The sequence below is a fragment of the Dermochelys coriacea genome, chromosome 12 (assembly GCF_009764565.3).
Source record: "Dermochelys coriacea isolate rDerCor1 chromosome 12, rDerCor1.pri.v4, whole genome shotgun sequence".
NCBI lineage: Eukaryota > Metazoa > Chordata > Testudines > Dermochelyidae > Dermochelys > Dermochelys coriacea.
Window position 1 is genome coordinate 10,893,772 of NC_050079.1, and position 19,046 is coordinate 10,912,817.

General features: G+C 36.5%; 1 protein-coding gene across 5 annotated transcripts in view; it reads right to left on the reverse strand.

Moving 5' to 3' along the window:
• Positions 1–790: 790 nt before the first annotated feature.
• Positions 791–19,046, reverse strand: part of NFATC3 (nuclear factor of activated T cells 3) — a 128,343-nt gene continuing 110,087 nt past the window's right edge. For 3 of the 5 annotated variants that reach the window (XM_038368022.2, XM_038368018.2, XM_043495064.1), the window contains 2 exons: positions 9,534–9,635; positions 791–4,285 (listed from right to left, as the gene is read on the reverse strand). In XM_038368022.2, coding sequence (XP_038223950.1) covers positions 4,164–4,285; positions 9,534–9,635 — 224 coding nt within the window. In that variant the 3' untranslated portion in view covers positions 791–4,163. The remainder of the gene's footprint in view (positions 4,286–9,533; positions 9,636–19,046) is intronic. The other 2 variants (XM_038368021.2, XM_038368019.2) reach the window with 1 other exon arrangement.

The following is a 19,046-nucleotide window of genomic DNA, read 5'->3' on the forward strand; positions in this document are numbered from 1 at the left end:
GCACAGCAACATCTGGTGTTTCTTTAGTATAAATTCAGGCGTAATCAGATTTCCGGATGAAATCAAAATCAGAAGAATGAAACCTGTGCGAGAACAGAAGTCTGCAAGCATGGAGCAGATTCAGTACTGATAAACCATGGTGTGTATTTCCCCTCTCACCCTGCACAACAGTCGATGTGAACAAACAATTCAGCTCACTTTCATATGCTGGATGCATGTTCATTTGGCATTCTTAGTCCTATTTCAATATCCTTGCATGCAACCAAGCCTCTTTTTTGTGGCTGTGGAATCAGGAGTTGAGAGAATTTGGGGGAGGGGTGGGGGTGAAGAGGCACAAAAGCTAGAACTAATGCATGAAATTGATGAAATTCACCACCTTTTGAAAAAATACTGAAGAAAACATCTTGCTTCTAATGACAGCAAATAAGGCTATAATTTTATGAATGAAAGATTACGGTTTACCATGGAGAAAAAATGTATAATAGTGACTATTTCATAATTTCATTGGGAACATCTTTAACTGGGTGAGCTTGATACTCAAGCACCTGAATTATTAGTGGCATTAACCAGCAGTTTGTGTACTCTCCCATTATGCTTTATGAAGGCTAATTCATTCTGAACTGCAAGAGTACTGGCCACTTCAGTCCAGGGCTAGTTTGTACCAAAATATGCAGCCATTTGGTACCCCAAATAGCAGTACAACATAGCTGTCCAGCAGTGTAAGACTAATGGATTAAAAACAATTTTACTCAACTCTTACATAGGTGATATTTCAACAAACAGTGACACATTATGTATTTTCTTATTTATTTGAACACTATGATTTAAGAGCCTAAAATACAAGTTTTTCCCTTTGTATTTCTCAAATAGCACTGCAATCATAACTTACAAAATGTTTAAAATACAAAATGTACATGAAATTACAATACAAGGCTCTGTAAACATCTAGAACTTAATCTTTAGTCAATGTTTATTGTCCCATATTCTTAAATATAAAACTTCAATTTAACAATTTCCAAACCTCAAGGAATGACATCCATTATGTGTATCAAAAATAGAGTTTCAAAGCTTTGTTTGCATCAGAACAAAATTGTCATTTTTCTCTTTGGTTTATAAAGGATGGCAGTTCCACTGATATAATTATAAGATTTAATAGATTGCCAGGTTTGTGGTTAAATTCAGAAACTTAAGTTACTTTTCCAAGGCCCACATCTAATGTGCCAAATACTTCTCAATCTTTATTCTTAACATTGATCCTCCATAGAAGACAGCCTACTATTAAGGCTTTCCTTCATGTTTAAAATCTAAACATCAGTATGGAAAGCAGGGACTGAGGAAGGGCAAGAAAGTGGATGCCAACAAATTATCAAGTCACAAGGTATTGTTGTAAAATTAAATTTGCATAGTCCAATGGAGATTGTGTGCTTTTAACAGTCTTTACAGTATCACACAAGCCAAAATAAAATTAAGACCCTTGTACTGAAGCTTTTACAAGGCAAATACAAAAACTGCTTTAGTATCCAAAAGCTATATTTTTTTTTTAAATAGGAAAGCATCTCTAGGTCTACAGGCATCAAGGTATTTAAAGGCATCAGAAGATTTAGTGCATAGCAACTCTGGATTGTATGGGCTCGCATATTTTAGGTACAGTATGAATTCCAGCTACTCACTCAAAGGACCTGCAAGGAGAAGAGGCTGTACCGGTCGTTAGGAGCACAAAACCCACACAAGTATGAAAAGCTCAAAATTAGAGTCCTCCCACAAATATTGATTAATTCAATAGACCCGGTACATTAAATGAAAACTGGAACACACCTTGCACCAACACACAGCCTAAAGACAGTTACACAGCTTACAGTGATTTAAACAGTGTTCTAAAAATGTAACTTGCTGTATTTCTGAACACTTCAGTGTTTTAGCATGTTTAAAGTTAATATGAGTAGGGATAGTAACTAAAGAAGCACCTGAGGGACAGTTACAATTCTTTTCAAATGATAGAACTGCCAAAATAACTATTTTGAGAGACACTTAAACTAATGTACAGTACATTATCTGAAAGGATGCTTAGCTTCCCAGAATACATAGTTTGTCACCTGTATAGTGGCCTTAATTTTTTTTTTTTTTTTTTTTCAAATAAGTTAAAATAAGATTTACCACCATGGTAGTCCTAAATAGCATTTTAAAAAATGCACGTTTGCTTAGAAGGAAATTCCATTTCCACCAACTTTTCAAAAGCTCCATGATCCAACAAATACAAAAAGATATATATCGTTAACAGTATTGCTAGAACATTACATCTAGACATGTATAGCACATTGGTATTTCATATGCAAGAGGTTCTATGTAAACTTCCCCCTGCTGCTCTAGCAATACATGTACCACCACAAAACCTATTTTTACTATAGTGGGTTTTTATTCCTAATGACCTCAATAATGGAGTCCATTTAAGACTTTCTTTGTGTTACTGTAACTTAAGAACATATATAGACAAAACAGCTTCATTTCTCCAAAACAAGGGCATGTCCTGTACATGTATTGATTGCAATGAAAATACCCTCAAATATCTGAATTCAGTGTAATCATCCCCTTATAATCAAAGTTGAATATATTTGCTTTTCATTGGAACCAGAATGAATGGTTATTTCAACAGAAGAACAGAAATCTGAACTAAAACCAATTTCAAGTATGAAAGTGTACTTCTGATCTTACTTTGCTATACATGAATCTCTCATTTTTTGTATACCCTGTATGTTCCACATCAGATAGATCTGTAAACTACAACCTCTTGGGAAATACTTAATGTGGCCTACATAGGCAGTTTCAGATCCTTTCCTAGGTTTTTAATCAGAGGCCTGAGGTTTTAAAAGCCGTGTAGTGTAAACATTACTATCTGATGAAGTGGGTAGGTGGGGAAAATGCATCATTTCATACAAACTGTAAGGGATTAATACCACAATCATTGTCTCATACACTATTTTCCTCTGAAATAAACTCTGCTTTATAAATTTACCTTTAACTACAGGCAAATTACTCAAATGTATTTCCTTGAACACACTCACTCAGTTTCTTTTTAGCAGATAAATGTTCAAATTTAAGAAACTGCCATGTCAAAGTGGCATGATTTAGGCAGATGGGCATATAGAATAGGGATGTAAGCAAATGATTTACTGCATGGAAAATATTAGAGCCACTGAAGATTGGTGTATTTCAAAACAGTATTTCATAGGGATAAAACACTTAAATCCTCTGCAAATATCAAAATCCCCCCTTATCTAACATGGTTTTGAAATTAAGGTTCTTTATATCAAATCCTAGTTTTTCAATTTGACTACAAATGTATCCATTTCTATGCAAGAGCTATTTCAGTAAGGAGCCTGTGTTGAAGTACAGGAAGATTATCCATATAGTTATAAAAGTTAAATTTTGGAATGTCATTTCTATCCCAACACTTCCATGATGGAATGGTCTCTTTGCAGCCTATCAAATAACATTTTCAGTTTATAAAGAAGTGCAGATCTACATTTGGCTTGGCTTCCTATGAATCAAAGAAAGAAAACACTAAAGTATTTTTATACACAGTGACTTCCAAGGCATTGGCTTAAGATGACAGGTTGGTTGGTTGTTTTTTTTTTGCCTCTGGAAGATTTCATTATAAAAAGTTATCTTTTAAACAATAAGCTTAAAGGCTGTTCAAAATGACCAAGGTATACAAAACTGTCAATTACAATTCTACTGCTTCTTCTAAGGGAAAGAGCAGCACACTGAAGATGTGTATTAAATTTTTCTCCACATTCAGTACTGTGAATATTATAAGAGCAAAACTAACATCTCCACACATTTTAAGCACTTACAATATAAAAGTATTCTATGTAAAACAGCAAAGCTCATTTGTAATTTTTAAACAGTTAAAATATCTTATCTTGCTTCTTTGTGTCCACTTACTCAGGTCATTTTTTACAGCACTCGAGAAACTAGAATTAGAATGCTCGGTCTCTACATCAAATGTAACCCACTAAAAGGGCTATGCAAGGATCCATTGTTCCAGTTTATAAAAGGCCACAAGAGTTGGAAGCACAGTGCATGTAAGAGAAGGGGATGAAGAAGAAATATTCAGAGAAAACTTGAAAGATTTCATGGACATTTAGTTGCAAGCTTAGCTGCTTTTAGACTCCATCCGATATTCCTGTCTCCAGAGATCCAGGGCATGTATGTGGAGATTGGCCAGCCACTGTTGCTCCATGTGACACTGAGATCTGTGACATATCTCTTCCTATGATCTCATTCACTAAAAAAATAAAAAGTATAAAAAGTTATACAATTATAACTTACAGCTACTGTAAATATACCTATCTGATGGCTGGGTGTTACTTTTTCCAGAAGTGCAATATTCATTAGTATACCCTTCTGAAAAATCTATCAACCCTATAAACTAAGATGCAGTCAGTAAGTAGCAGAAGGTGAAACAGAAAATAAATAAATGTCAGTAATAACTGAAAAGAAACTGAAATAAATGAAAATTAAAGCATATTTATATCACTACATTCATACCACAGACAGCTTTTAAACACCCCTAAGACTATGACTTTTAAAAAACTGAGTCTGTGTGGGTTTAAAGAAATAAGGGACTAAAGAACTCAGAGGCACAGTGTAGGCAGGTACAGTTCAGGTTTTCCCATGCAGTTGTTCCTCTTGCAGGCCTCACTGGACCAGGAACAGCAATTAACTCAAACTACATTAACTATAGTTTGGGGGTCTTAAGCTAACTTCTACTTACAGAACTTCCTCAGAATTTGGACTTGAGTCAATGCACTATCCTCTCAAGCATGTAAATCTATTTTAGTTCCTCTTCTCATTTAAGTCTGAGAGCTACTACAACTAATCGTCTAATAGCAAAAATCCCCTTCCCCCAAATATTTGTCTCTATATTATGGAAGGATTGGGGGCAGATATAAAGTGCAAGCCTAGCAGACAGAGCCTTAAATTCAACTGAAAGACTAGTTTCCAAGCTGTTGTTAGAAAGACATGATGATAGAAATAATTAAAAGCAATTAAACCATACTTTTTATGGGCTACAATGTCAAGATGGTATAGGCACCAATATAACTGACTGTTGCATTGAAAGTTTGAGAGGGAATATGATAGTTTACTTCTAAGACACTAATATTCTCAACTCATTTATGAAAAACTTTAATCTGAAATTATGGCATTTCTAAAATAGTGAGCTCTAGACAAGTTTCTCTTCCCTCACTTTTCTTCACTTTGAATTTTAGTTTAGTAAGAACAGCAGGGTATACTCCCAAAGTATGACATTAGTTTACAGAGAGAATAGCACTGAAATATAATCATAAAACTCAACACCAGAAAACTTCATGTGTGTTATTTTGACCCCCAGGAATCTACATGAGATATAACTGAGGTCAGGATTTGGAAACTATTGTAGAAATATTTATTTTTTATTTTTAATAGGCAAATTTCAATAAAGTCTTACAAATTCAGACCAAGACACAAACAATACAGGATTAGTAATATTCCAAGTGTCACAACAGAAAAACAAGGTCTGGGAGTGCTGTGTAGCTCTAAAGCTTCTCTCTCTCACGAACAAAAATTGGTCCAACAACAGATATTACCATACCCAACTTGTCTCCAATATCCTGGGACTGACCAGGCTACACCAACCTCGGGGTACAAAGAAAAAGCGTACAAAATCTGAGCACAGAACAAACTATACTTATTTTGGAAAACAGACAAAATCAAATAATTTAGTGAGTACTCGTAATGATAAAACTATACTAATGTTAAAATAAACCATGAAGGCTCCAAAATATTGTGAAGTTGGCACTCTAAGAGCTTGTCTACACCATACAACTTTTAGTGAAAAGCTTGCATCTGAAGAAGTGGGTTTTTTTAACCCAGGAAAACTTATGCCCAAATAAATCTGTTAGTCTTTAAGGTGCCATTGGACTTCTCGTTCTTTTTGTGGATACAGACTAACGGGAGGGATAGCTCAGTGGTTTGAGCATTGGCTTGCTAAACCCAGGGTTGTGAGTTCAATCCTTGAGGGGGCCATTTAGGGATCTGGGCCAAAAATTGGGTATTGGTCCTGCTTTGAGCAGAGGGTTGGACTAGATGACCTCCTGAGGTCCCTTCCAACCCTGATATTCTATGGTAATCTCTGGTTACCCCTCTGATACTCATATAACATGGTTTTTAGCAACTCAGTAGGCTATAAAGTAAAAAACGGCAAAGTGATGTATCAATTCACTTCTGTTTGAAATTGCTTACTCCGTGTTATGACTTTAAAAACAAAATAGCATACAAGCCTGAGCTTGGATTGAAATGTATAAAAGGCACTATGTATCATTTATATTTATTATTTTAAAAAAATCAGGTAATTTTTGCATAGAAAATAAAGACTAATCTAGGTTTCATGGAATGCTTTGGGTGGGGAAAGAAAAGAGAAAGGGGTCCTCTTCATGCAGTAGTTCTTTGACTCCTCAAAGTGCTTCAGTAAATGGAAAACTGAGAACTGTGAAATTATCAGTAGGAAAATATGCAAACTTTAAAAATCCGTTCCAGAGAAACCAAGAGTTAGCTTCAGCTCAGAAAATCATCTTTTCAGGAAGGCAATACTAAGGTCAAATGTTGATTTTTATCAATAGTTTATCAAAAACTCCTATTGTCAGTTTGCTTCATGAAGTCAAGAGAAGGATGGTAGTACATGGATTTTTCTAATACGCCAACTCATTACACTATTAAGTTTGAATGTTAAGGTTTTGCTGAGCACCACACGGAACATTCCTTTTTACCTGCTTTGTAAATAATTATGTAGACTTAATTCATATTGCTGATGTTTTGTTTTTGAAAGATTAGTTGCTGAGTAAATTCATCTCTACAAGATGGATGAAGTGGGAGAACTGTCACGATGACAGGTATAATAGCAAGCTCTGAACTGGTAAACTAATCCAAGATGAGTTAGCAATTTGTTGTTAATCGAAATAACTTTGTAGTTTCCAAAAGCTTCCTTTGAGGCTATTTGCTAATTTCACTCAGCTTCATACCTTCACATTTCTACCACCATCAGCACCACACATTAAACCTTAATAGTAACTGCAGAAGGAAGCCAGCCTTTGTCCCCCCAAATTTGCAGTCGCATATGTCAGTCACCCTGTACAATCTCCCCCACAAGAAGCACATGACATTATACGTAGGGAATGACTTTGTGGATGACCCTTTTTTAATCAAAAAAATTGTGACTAAGTCAGAACCGCCATCAGAACTAGGTGGAAACGAACAGTCTGGTACTGGGGTTTAAGCACACCAAAACAATCACAATATTTCAGAAATTTTAAGTGAGAGGGTTTTAGAATGTTTGTGGTGATGGCTGGATTGTTTATAATGGCAGAATAAAGAAGGATTTGCTGAAACTACTCAAGGAGTACTATACATAATGCACAGCAGAAGAATAGGTGCTAAGGCACATTCATCTCTGGATACAGAATGGACGTGTTTTTGACAAAATAAAGAAAAGTATTCCTCAGCTAACTACGTATTTCGATTATATACAGTAAATAAATTTTGTGACAATACTTCATCTTTTCCTTTAAAAAGAATCTTTGTCCTGAGCTCCCTGCTAATGCTTTAAAAGTATAAAACCAAAATACAATATAATAAATTAATCCTTTCTACTAAGAAGCTGCACATAATGTTAACACCCTCATACAGCAACCTGTATCTCAGTCCCCTTACCTCTCTTCAGAGGCCTGATGAAATAAATTGGTTTTACAACATGCCCTGAAAGTTGGCACATCCAAGCTATTCTAATTATGAAATGGAAAGCATTCCTGAATCCCAACAATATTACTGGGAATGCCTTGACTGGTGCCTCCTCTCTTATTTCAAAGGAATATTAGCCTTAATGCCTCCACTAACTGCAACTGTGGTAGTGTCTCAGGAGGCTATTACCAGGCAATTTAGGGCTTTGTAGGTCCACACCACCACCTTAAAATCTAGATAAAAATCTCTGATAAACAGTGCAGGTCCAGAGCATGGGTGTTTTGTACTTTATAGTACACCTCACTTGCCAAGTGCACAATCAGCAACCATTTCAGCTTCTGAATCATTTTAAGATTAAGCACTGGAACATATTCCACTAATCTAAGATAAAAATGACAAGAGGCATTGTGTGCCCCATTACTCATCTCTTTGAATCCAAATGTTTTCTAAAAAAAAAAGTCATCTTAACACAAATGCATGCTCTTTTTCCTTTGTGCTATTCTGAATTCCAGCTGCTTGCTTTACTGACAAGTTTTAATATTGTTAACACTTGTGGTAGTAGGTCTATGGAGGACTGTAGAAATGAAGATTAAATTTAGAATCCTATTTCACTTTTAGGTTTCTACAGCATTAGTATAACTAAACAAAACTTTAAACGTTTAACTTAATGTAGTTTCTCTTTAAACATTCATTGCAGAACCTTAATATTGTCATGGTTAAGGTTAGGATTATGTACTGATTGAGTACTACGCCGTAGGATTGTAACTGAACTAAAACGGAGCTCAGAAGCGGTTTTATTTTGTAGAGTGTTGTGTAATCCTAAATTAACAAACCTTTTACTTCTGAATGTCCAGTGATAGAATACAAGCTAGTTTAGAAAACAAATTTGAGAATTTAAAAAAATGTTTTTAATTAGAATTTTATGCATATACATATGTAGGAAAAATGGGAAGAAGAAAGCACAAGGGAGATCAACTACCATGTGCCTATTTCCAGTATTAACAATACTGCCAATGTTTAACAAACAAAATCATAGTGTACAATTCTTATTTTATAGATATGAAGGGAGCAAGCTGATGGATTTCTAAGGCAACTGCAGCACATTTTCCCCCAGTTACAGTACATCCAACTAGCCAGGTATTTATGAAGTGCCAATTTATCCTGATACCTTGGCTGGCTCTCCAATTTACCTTATTCAACCTTATTAGTCTTAAATTAGGTATAATTTAAGATTAAGTAAATCAGAATTTTTCTTACGTTTAAAAAAAAGTTTGAGACTTAATATATCAGTGAAAAGTCAGAGGCTGTTCTGGCCACACTGCTTGCTCTACTCAATTAATAAAAAAACCCCGCAATCAAACAACAACAACAAAAAACCAAGACTTGTGCTCTCTGCAGCCAATTAGACTGTTTCCTTAGATTCTGCAGCAGTTTCAAATCCCTTTTTTAAATTGAGTTGTTTTACTTAATTGCACGATACCTCTAGTTCACATCATCAAGCTTTTCTTTGAAAGCTTAAAGACCGGAAATTGATTTTTTAAAAACTAGCTTAAATTCCAGAACAATATTCTGCAACAAAGGACAAATTCTACACAAAATTCCACATCCGTGAATCACAGAATAAATACACGTCCCTATTTATAGTCATACTTAGTTATATCATCATTTTTCATCTGTAGATATTAGAACTACCACAAAATTTTTCCCTTCCTTACTTTTGTGCTCCAATATAAAACATTGAAGCATTTAAGCAGACTCACCCTCTAGATTTTCCACACAGGAGTTGGACATGAATGCTGAATGTTGAGTCCATTTCTCTGCTGAACCTGATGGCTGGTATTCCAGGTCAGAGATAAAATTGTCTGTGTCAGAGAAGAAGACAGACATAACTACTGACTGGCCTAAACCAAGAAGTCACAGTTCACTCAATCAGGAAGTGGATTTCACTGATTTTTTTTTTTTTTTTTTTTTTTGTAATAGTACTGACTTGCCAGGTCAGATGAAGTACCCAGTTTATTCAAGGTAACAGCATATTTTGAGGTGAATATCACTTTGTAAATTAACAAATATCTTATTAAAACAAGGTTGATTACCTAACAGGTAGCACCCCAAATTTACACTACGTAACTTAAGTTTTTTACATCTTGTCCTTGTGAAAGTTTTCAGTTAAAATAATCATGTCCAAAGTCAAGTTTTTGTTTTTGTTTTAACTTCCTAATTTGCTTTTTGTGATCTAGTTACACCAGCACAAACCACTAAATATTTTCTTCTCCCTGAAAAGTCCAGGCAAGAGGCAGCCAATAAGCTGCTGTAAAATTTGTAAAGGGTGTGTGTGTGTGGTTTGATTCAGTTCAGACAGGTTATTTAGTTATGTATTTATACTGTGTTAGTGCCTACTGTGCTATTGGTTTAGATTCTTGAAACTAGCATGCATCTGCTTTGCTATCATGATCTTCAGAAGTCTTCAGAAGTCTTGCTTAGGAAGATTGCTTTAGATGAATTATAATTGCACTGGGTAAGTAACTGAGTTTGAAGAAGCAGCTCAGGCAGGTATTATTCTTGTTCAAATAAAATATGCATGCAACTTTTAGGAGGAAAGGATAAGGACAGAGGACCACTAGTTCTTTTGAAACAGCAGGTTTAGTTAGTGAGAGGAGAGTGTTCGCTCACCCACTTGGTGGGGGAACATGACCAACAGGGAAGTAGATCTTCCCTTTGAAAATCAAAGAATCCAGGGAGGGAGGGGGATGCTAATCTGGGACCTAAAGCAGAAAACTGCTTTGAGGAATCAAGAGACTAAAGGGAGCACCCCTACAGCGAAGCATGCTGGGGCCAAGGTACAAGCTTTCAATGGGGTAGGTGAGACCCTTATGAAAAGCCTTCTGAAGCAGAGGCTGAAAGCAATTTCATCTTTTCAAAACAAAAACACCCATTCTACTTTTTAAAGAATACAAACACTATCCCAACCTTTGAGTAGAGAGGTACACTGTTTGGGTCACCTTATCAACAAGATTTTCTCTCTTAATACCATCTGCCTGCCTACAGTGCATGCAGATGCATCACCTGCAGAGCTCTAAACAACTTTCTATGATAGAACAAAGGAGCACTGTTTACTGAAGAATGTGCTTCTTTGTTCCCCTGGCAATAAAGAAATTACTACCATATTAATCTCAATATTCACACCATCATTCTGAACATATTCTGAAGAGAAGTCAAGGCCAACTTGCCATCTCTCTGTTTCCATATATTCATATGTACTCTCTTCTCCATGAGCACACTGCTTGGTTTGCCACTGATGCAGTGTGCCCCAAACATTAATGTCCATTATGAAAGACTGCTGGAGATATGAAGGAGGACTATCTGTGAAACTTTGAGATAATTTTGCTCTTACTGTGAGGCCACTTCTCTGTTTTAGGGATCCTAACAAGTCCAAGATTTCCCTGTTCCTTGAAGACAAAGGAAGCAGCTGTTGAAGTTCCCTGGAGTAGAATGGAAATCAGACACTAACAGCATATCATGTCCAGAGAAGGGGAGGATTTAGCTTTGATAATTCTCTATTGTCCAAATTTTTCTCATCTCCTCTCTGATAAGTCCTGATTTTGTGCAGCTGTAATGCAGAAGTGGGTGGTTTCTGCAATAATGTAAAGAAACTTTCTTTTGATTAAACACTAATTCTAAGGACTTGACTGGACCAAGATCCCTGCTATGTTGTGCCAGCCTCTGTGATTTTGCTCAGATGAGCCAATTATTCAGATATGAAATGACAAACCGCGTTAAGGGGTGACCATTACCACTACCAACACGCCTTAGAAAAAGTGCTTAGAGGCCAAGATAAAGATGAGGAAACTGCCAGGTATCCAACATACTCTAGAGGAGCCTCTTATGTGATTGAGCAATATATAAAAAACAACCATAGGTTTTGTGGCTGCACCTTTGTTCTAACAGGCATCAATCCAGGGGACAATTCAGAGGGTCTAATATCCAGAATTTTGGCTTGATATTTGAAGTCCAAAATGGATCTTGCCTCTCTGTTCTTTATGATGAAATAGTTGGAATTTCTAATCCTCTAGTATGTGCAAGATAGTTCCGACGTTCAGGTGATAGTGAATGTTTTTTTTGTTATTCCTTTTTTTTTTTTTTTTTTTTTTTTGATGAGTAGGAGATCTTGGAATCAAACACTTGAAAGAGACTACCTGAAAAAAATGTATGGTAAACACACTTTACCAGAAATATTATATGAGGTAATTCAGGCCCATTGGGAAAAAACAGATCTCCCCAAAGATCACCAGTCACAGGAATAAGCAGGGATATAAAAATAACTTCACCTCAATCTAGCAGGACACTTTCAAACTGGATTAAGATAATCCAGAACAAGGCACTTTTAATCTAGAATAAATGTCCATACATTGAGTTATTCAGAAATTATCATAATCCCAGAATAGCTATTCCTGAATAACTCAATCAGTAGACAAGCTCTGACAAAACAGTGGGAGAAGTGTATCTGTTTTCGATTTGTTTCTTTAGTATTCAGTTGGGCCAAGATTTTCACATGTGATTAGTATCTCATATAGGGACCTGATGGGTGATCAGCACTTTCTGAAAAGTCAGGCACGAAAAAAAACGAGGTACTATACTCAAAATCACCACTGAAAATCTTGACTTGAGGCTGTGTGAATCTTACAAAAAAATTCTTCAGACAGCATTTGCTCAAATTAAAAAAATGCTTCAGCTGTAGCTGTATCCAACTCTTGCATTTGCTTTGCATGAACATTTGAATATTTATTTACTTGTATTAAAACAGAAAACAGAATCTTAAGTTTGCATCTTTAGTATACACATCCAAGTAGTGTGTTTTGTTTTTTTTTTGTTTGTTTTTTTTTTAAACAGGCTATGAAACTTGACTGGGAACCTCAGAACTCTAGCACAGAACATACTAAATTGTTCAGACAACAATCAGAGTACACTTGGCAATTAGGATTATGCACATAGACATGCAATTAAATTAAATTTATCTCAGTCACAAAAGTAACACAGCAGACAGAAAATAAACCTTAGCCCCTAGTTTAAAAATATTTTCTTTAACAATAATGCCTTAGCCAGGGCCTGGAAAGCCCAGAAAGGAAAAAGGTTTAAGATCTGTAAAATACTTATACTACTTAACTATTAATTCTGCCCGTGAATTCCAGAGGGGTAATCTGAAGGTCATCTTTGATTATAGGAAAATCCTTGCACCTCAGAAGAGAGAGACAGAAGCTATACCATGTGATTTTTTGATAAAGTCACAACCAATCAACACAGCCTGATTTTAGACTAATACACCATACTGTGCATAATAAATCCAGAGAGGTAAGAGTTAACAATTCATAAAGTATATACTAATGATGAATAAATACAGAAGTTGTGATCTGCTCAGACAATCCACCAATAGAAAGGAGACTAAATTGAGTTAGTAGCTCAATGATAACACTCTTTGAAATTAGTTTTATGTACAATTGTGATTATGAGGTGTTAATGTGTCCTGGCAGAGCTATCACTGATAGCAATGAGCTCTCAGGCATTTTACTGTACTGTGCATTGCTCATCACGATACACATTTTATATTTATAAGGGCTTTCCTGTCATGCTCTTTCTGGAATTAAGTGCCCTTGTTAGGGATTTGTGATATCAAGTACCATGAACCACAAGTGAGCAAAGTTACAGCTCTTTAGAATATGTACTCTGGTGCAGGGATTTTGTTCTTTGTTCTGCATACATTAAAGCCATGTACACTTACAGAAGTAGACAGTCTGAACTGACTACAAATCCATATTTCTGATAGGTTTTCTACCTTAAATTCACATATTATATTCACTGACAATTAGTGTTAATAAATTAAAATTTGTAAAGTGGATTCAAAAAGGAATTATTTCTTCAAAAATATTCCACGATTATTCCAATATTCCATATCATTTTAGATAAATTAGACATTATTCCCTTAAACGAGACTAAAAAAAAGCATAAGGTACCCTGAACTATACACTTAAAAGAATGGTGGTGCTTTCATGTCAAATTATCCCTCAATTAGGAGATAAATTCCTTCGTCCATTGAACCGAAAAAAAGACTCAGTCATGTGGATAAATTAAACTTCCAGAGGTAGGGGGTAAAGAAGGGCAAGAATCAATTATACTTGTTTAGGGTAGTGAAGGCATTATAAAATTAAGTTATTGAGACCATTTGAAGACACTGTTTCGGGTACAAAGACCCAGGTAAAAGTGCAGTCAGTGAAGTGAATCAGAATCCAACAATGAGGTTTGTGAGAGGTTCCCCCCTCCCACTAGGTGCTGTGCAGGCCATGCAGCATAAACTTTTGCTGTCCGCACATTCTCTACATTTTACAGTCAGTGGTGTAGAATGGGTAAATTGAAATGAATCTGTGTAGTAGTTTTTTTTTTCCTTTTAGCAAATATAGTGGTATATGTTTTATTTGGTACAGGATATATTTATTTTAAATAACTACACTTTTTAATTGAATTATTGTATGTATGGATTTATTAAGATTACCAGTAATCCTCAAGAACGTTAAGGGAAGACTACAGCATGTTTCCTTTGATACTGGCTTTCCACTTGTCATTTACATGTAGAGCAGTAACAGCTGTGGGTATGCTAAAAGTCCCTGAAACTACGTAAGATTAGTTAGTGTAATATATTTAGCTTAGTCTTTCACTGCACACAACCAGCAAGTGCTATAGTGTCAACTTTCACTACAGCAGCAGGCTAGGCTATAATTAACTCACATCCTTCTCTACTGGGGAACAACCAGCTGTGATTCTATTGGTTTGTGATCAGAAGAGGGCACAGGGTAATAGCAAACTATGAAGGACCTGGTTGACTGTCTTTCAAGTTACATTAGACCATTAAAAAAAAGATATAGGACATACTGCCTTTGACAATTTCAAGGTTTAGATCAGGGATCTCAAACTCAAATCACCACAAGGGCCTCATGAGGACTAGTATGTTGGCCTGAGGGCCGCACCACTGAAACCTTTTCATACACCGATACAAAAGTATAGTAAAAAATGAAGAGTAATATAGTATGCTATTAAAAGTCAGTGTTAACTTTTTTTAAACTGTAATGCAAACAGAGGTTTTAATAAATTATAAACACTCAGTAATGCACCTCACTCAAACAACAAAACGCATTTATTTTTAGAATTACTTCAGTTAAAGCCCCCCATGCCTCCGCCCCCACTCACCCCTTCCATGAGGGCCCACCCCACCCCACCCCTTCCCCCACCCCCATTCCAACCCCCTCCCCAAAGTCCCCACCCCAACTCCGCCCCCTCCCTGCCCCAATTCCAACCCCTTCCCCAAATCCCTGCCCCGGCCCCACCTTTTCTCCACCTCCTCCCCATAGCACACCACATCCCTGCTCCCTCCTGGAAAGTCCTAAGCGCCACCAAACACCTGTTTGGCACCAGGAAGCACTGGAAGGTAGGCGGAGGTGCGGGGAAGCAGTGTGCTCAGAGGGGATGGCAGGTCAGGGGAGCTTGACTGCTGGTGGAGTTGGTGCCTATGGCAGGCCGCAGGAAATAACTCTACAGGCCGCATGTGGCCCGCCTGTTTGAGACCACTGGTTTAGATCATCATCTAGACAATATATTTTTTAAATTAGAGTAATATAATCTTAGGGTTTGTCTACATAGTGCATGAGTCTGCACCAGAGGGGTGCGAATTGCAATGCACAATAGCAATGAGCATTTCATGGACAAACTGGCCCATGTGGACCCTGCTGGCATACAGTAAAAATTCCCTAGTGTGCGTCAACAGGGTCCACATGGGCCAGTTAACGAGTAACATGCTAATACGCACTAGAATTTACATTGCTTTGGTGTGGACTAATGCACTGTGTAGACAAGCCCTTAGAGTCTGTGTACACAAGATCCTGTACCCACAATAAAAAAAAGTGAGATACACAAATTGTAACAGCATTTATCTGGCCTCTCTCTCACTCCACCTCTTGCTGGCTAATATTAGCTTCCCAATTTGAAATCAGGATCCCCCTTCATCTTCATTCCAGCATATGCCAACTGCTAACGCTGCCCCACTTCTAACCCCTCATAACAGCCATTGTACTTACCAGAAAGCAAACAGGAAAGGGTATAGCACTACATTTTATTGCAAAGTATGCCAATTTAGGCAGCCACAGGAGATGAAAAGAAATATTACAACACAATTTAAAAAAAAATGAAATCAACAATGCTAGTACAGCAGAGTCAGTAAAGAACCTCATTTTTGAATATTTTCCAGTGTATATTAAGATACTGTAAATTCAACCTCTGTGTACAACAGAAATTGAAGTCCTGCAACAAAGCTTAGGCCCAATGGGCTGCAAAGTACAGAGCCTTACTGTATGTTTAGCAAAATCAGAAGTCAGTTTATGGAACAATAGTCCAAAAGAGGCAGTTTTTGTTCCCTTACTTCTTAAGCAAGATTTTCAAGTATTAATTTCTTTCTTCAGCATTCATGACACTTTGTAACAGCCATATATACACTAATTTGTTGACTGTATTGTATTTTTTATATAGAGAGTGTTCACTTTCCAATACATTCAAATTATCTTTCCATTACTATTGCAATTCTGTGAAAGTTAGTATAGACTCAGCCTGTGAATAACTTCTCTAGATAATAGTATTGATCCCTAGACCAGAGAGCAAAGGATCTGAATCATCATCAGTGCATTCACACAACTGAACATATCCCCTAAAAGATGATAAATTATTCATCACAATACTGTTCTAGGAAACTGAATTAGGGGAAAAAGTTGAACTCTAAATGTGGACTGTATCTTACAAAGCAGCTACATCATTTTATGCACAGAAAATTCTTAAGAGGAGATCTAGTTATGATTGATAGAAAATCCACATCTGTTTTCTAATTTCCATCTTTATGTAATGAGGATACAACACATAAGGAAGTGAAAGGGGATTAGCAAAAAGGTTATCATAATCTGATACTAAACACAACCCAAGGTTTACATAACCTCCTAAAAATGATTAACTACAATTATATATATTATCCAAATCCACAAAAAGAAATGAAATGTACATAACGCACACTCAGAAGTAAAAATACTCAATAGCTTAAGTTTCAGATGATCTAAAAGAGTATTACATTTTATAAACTAAAATTTGACACACACTTGTAAACTGGAAAGCCACAAAAGTTAATAATTTGCTACAAGTTAAGAGAATGAAAAAAAAAAAAAGAAAAGCTGCAGACCTCAACTTAACACACTGCTACAAACATTCTGAACTAGAATGACCAGATTTTCAAGATGAAAAACTGGGACACCTGTCCTGGGGCAAGAGCACACAGGGGACTATGTCAGAGGGTGATGGATGTATATAGAAAAGACTAAATCAAATGCTGAATCCTACTGTCTTCAGCCAAGCAATCTTCATCCCTTTGTTTCCATTGTCTGAAGGATCTCAGATGTTGTGTATGGAAAAGAGTGGTTTGAATCAATGGGAAGAAAAGGATGTCAACCTGTGACAAACCTTGAGAACCATTTGTACTTACTCAGCCTGCTGTCAGTTTCACTAGCTCAGACGACAAATGGTTCTGAGATGGCCAATGTGCACAAGTTTTTAAAACTGGAACAACACTGGTCCTCAGGAACACGGCTCCATTCCTTATTTAGGATGGTACACAATATATTTGGCTTTGAAATGGCCACATCTTCCAAAAGGTAAAATTTAAGTGAAGCTTTTTCAGATCTGTTAGTAATTATGTTATATTTGTAATATAAAATCGTAATTTAGCATTTAAATTCCTTCTTATATTCAATGCATTTTTGACCACAGAGATATATGCAACATAATTTAAATGCAGGTTGCCAGATTTGAAACACAGATTTGAAATGCAGGTGGCCAGATTCTGATCTGCGATACCACATCTACCATGAAAGCCTTCTGTAGACAGTTTTTTCCACCAAATGCATCCGATGAAGTGAGCTGTAGCTCACGAAAGCTTATGCTCTAATAAATTTGTTAGTCTCTAAGGTGCCACAAGTACTCCTTTTCTTTTTGTAGACAGTACAGTGTGCAAGTATATACACATACAGTGCAAGTGGTGACTTCCTCCTCCCATCCCATATATTATTTTTACCTTTGGGATATATACTCTAAATAGAAGCTTTTTGCAAAATTACACAATATGGGGAAAAGTCAACAGTTAACCCAATTTGTCACCCCTCTTAGGCTTGCATAAGCATGATGGGTGTGAAGTCATCAGCATAGAGGAATGCGGGTTCACAAATGGCATAACTGATTGTCCGGATTTCAGGGGCCCTAAATGATGAGTGGGATTATAGAGGCACTTAAATCAGTTCAAAGGTGAACAGCAGCCTTTTGTTAATTTTCAGAACAAGTTCATTAATGGTTTTCAGGTTTTGTGAAACTACAGTATTCTAAGCATAAAGCTACAACTCTAAAGTGAGGTGCTCAAAATCTGAGACATTTAAATAGATTTACAATTGTTTGGAAAAATAACAAACCCAACCATTTTAGTTTGTAAATCTAAAAAGCATATGAAATAGAAGAGCTAGTTTACAATATCAAATACCACAATTTTCACTGCCACACCACGATTCATTTCAGCTTAAACACTCCTGAACCATTCCTACAAAACTGACCATTATACTATCTATGGTTATGTGATATGAAAGCTATGTAGTATGATTAAGTTATCAAGGTTGATGGATTTTTCTGAAATTCTCCGCAATAGCTCCAAGAACCGTTTCTGGAAACGGACCTCTTTCCATTTTAGAGTTGTGTGTAAGTGGTACGGGGTGACAGAAGGGGAGAAGATGAAAAGGCATTAATATAACAGCTGAAAACCTATTTTATCAACCAAGAGAACAAAGGGAGGATTGAACTTTTCTGAGTGAACATTCACCCTTTGAAAGTTAACAAGGTCTGCCATTATCTGGAGAAAAATCAAAAGAACAGAGGTCTACCTCAGGCCTTCCTCCACAGAGGAAGCATTTTAGGTGCATTTCTTTAGCCTTCTTCATACAAACTGGGAAGTCTTTCCTTTAGGCAGCAAGGGAATTCTGAGAGTCCCAGTGGAGAGAGCAAGTTCTGAAGGAGGAGGTGTGGTAGGGACCAATATGCTAAGACTGAGGGGGTCAGATCCACATTCAGAAACATGAGAACCTCAGGCATAAGTGGAAAAGAGAGAAACTAAGACAGTACCCCATATGCAGTGTCTGGAAACCTTCAAGAGGAAGGGC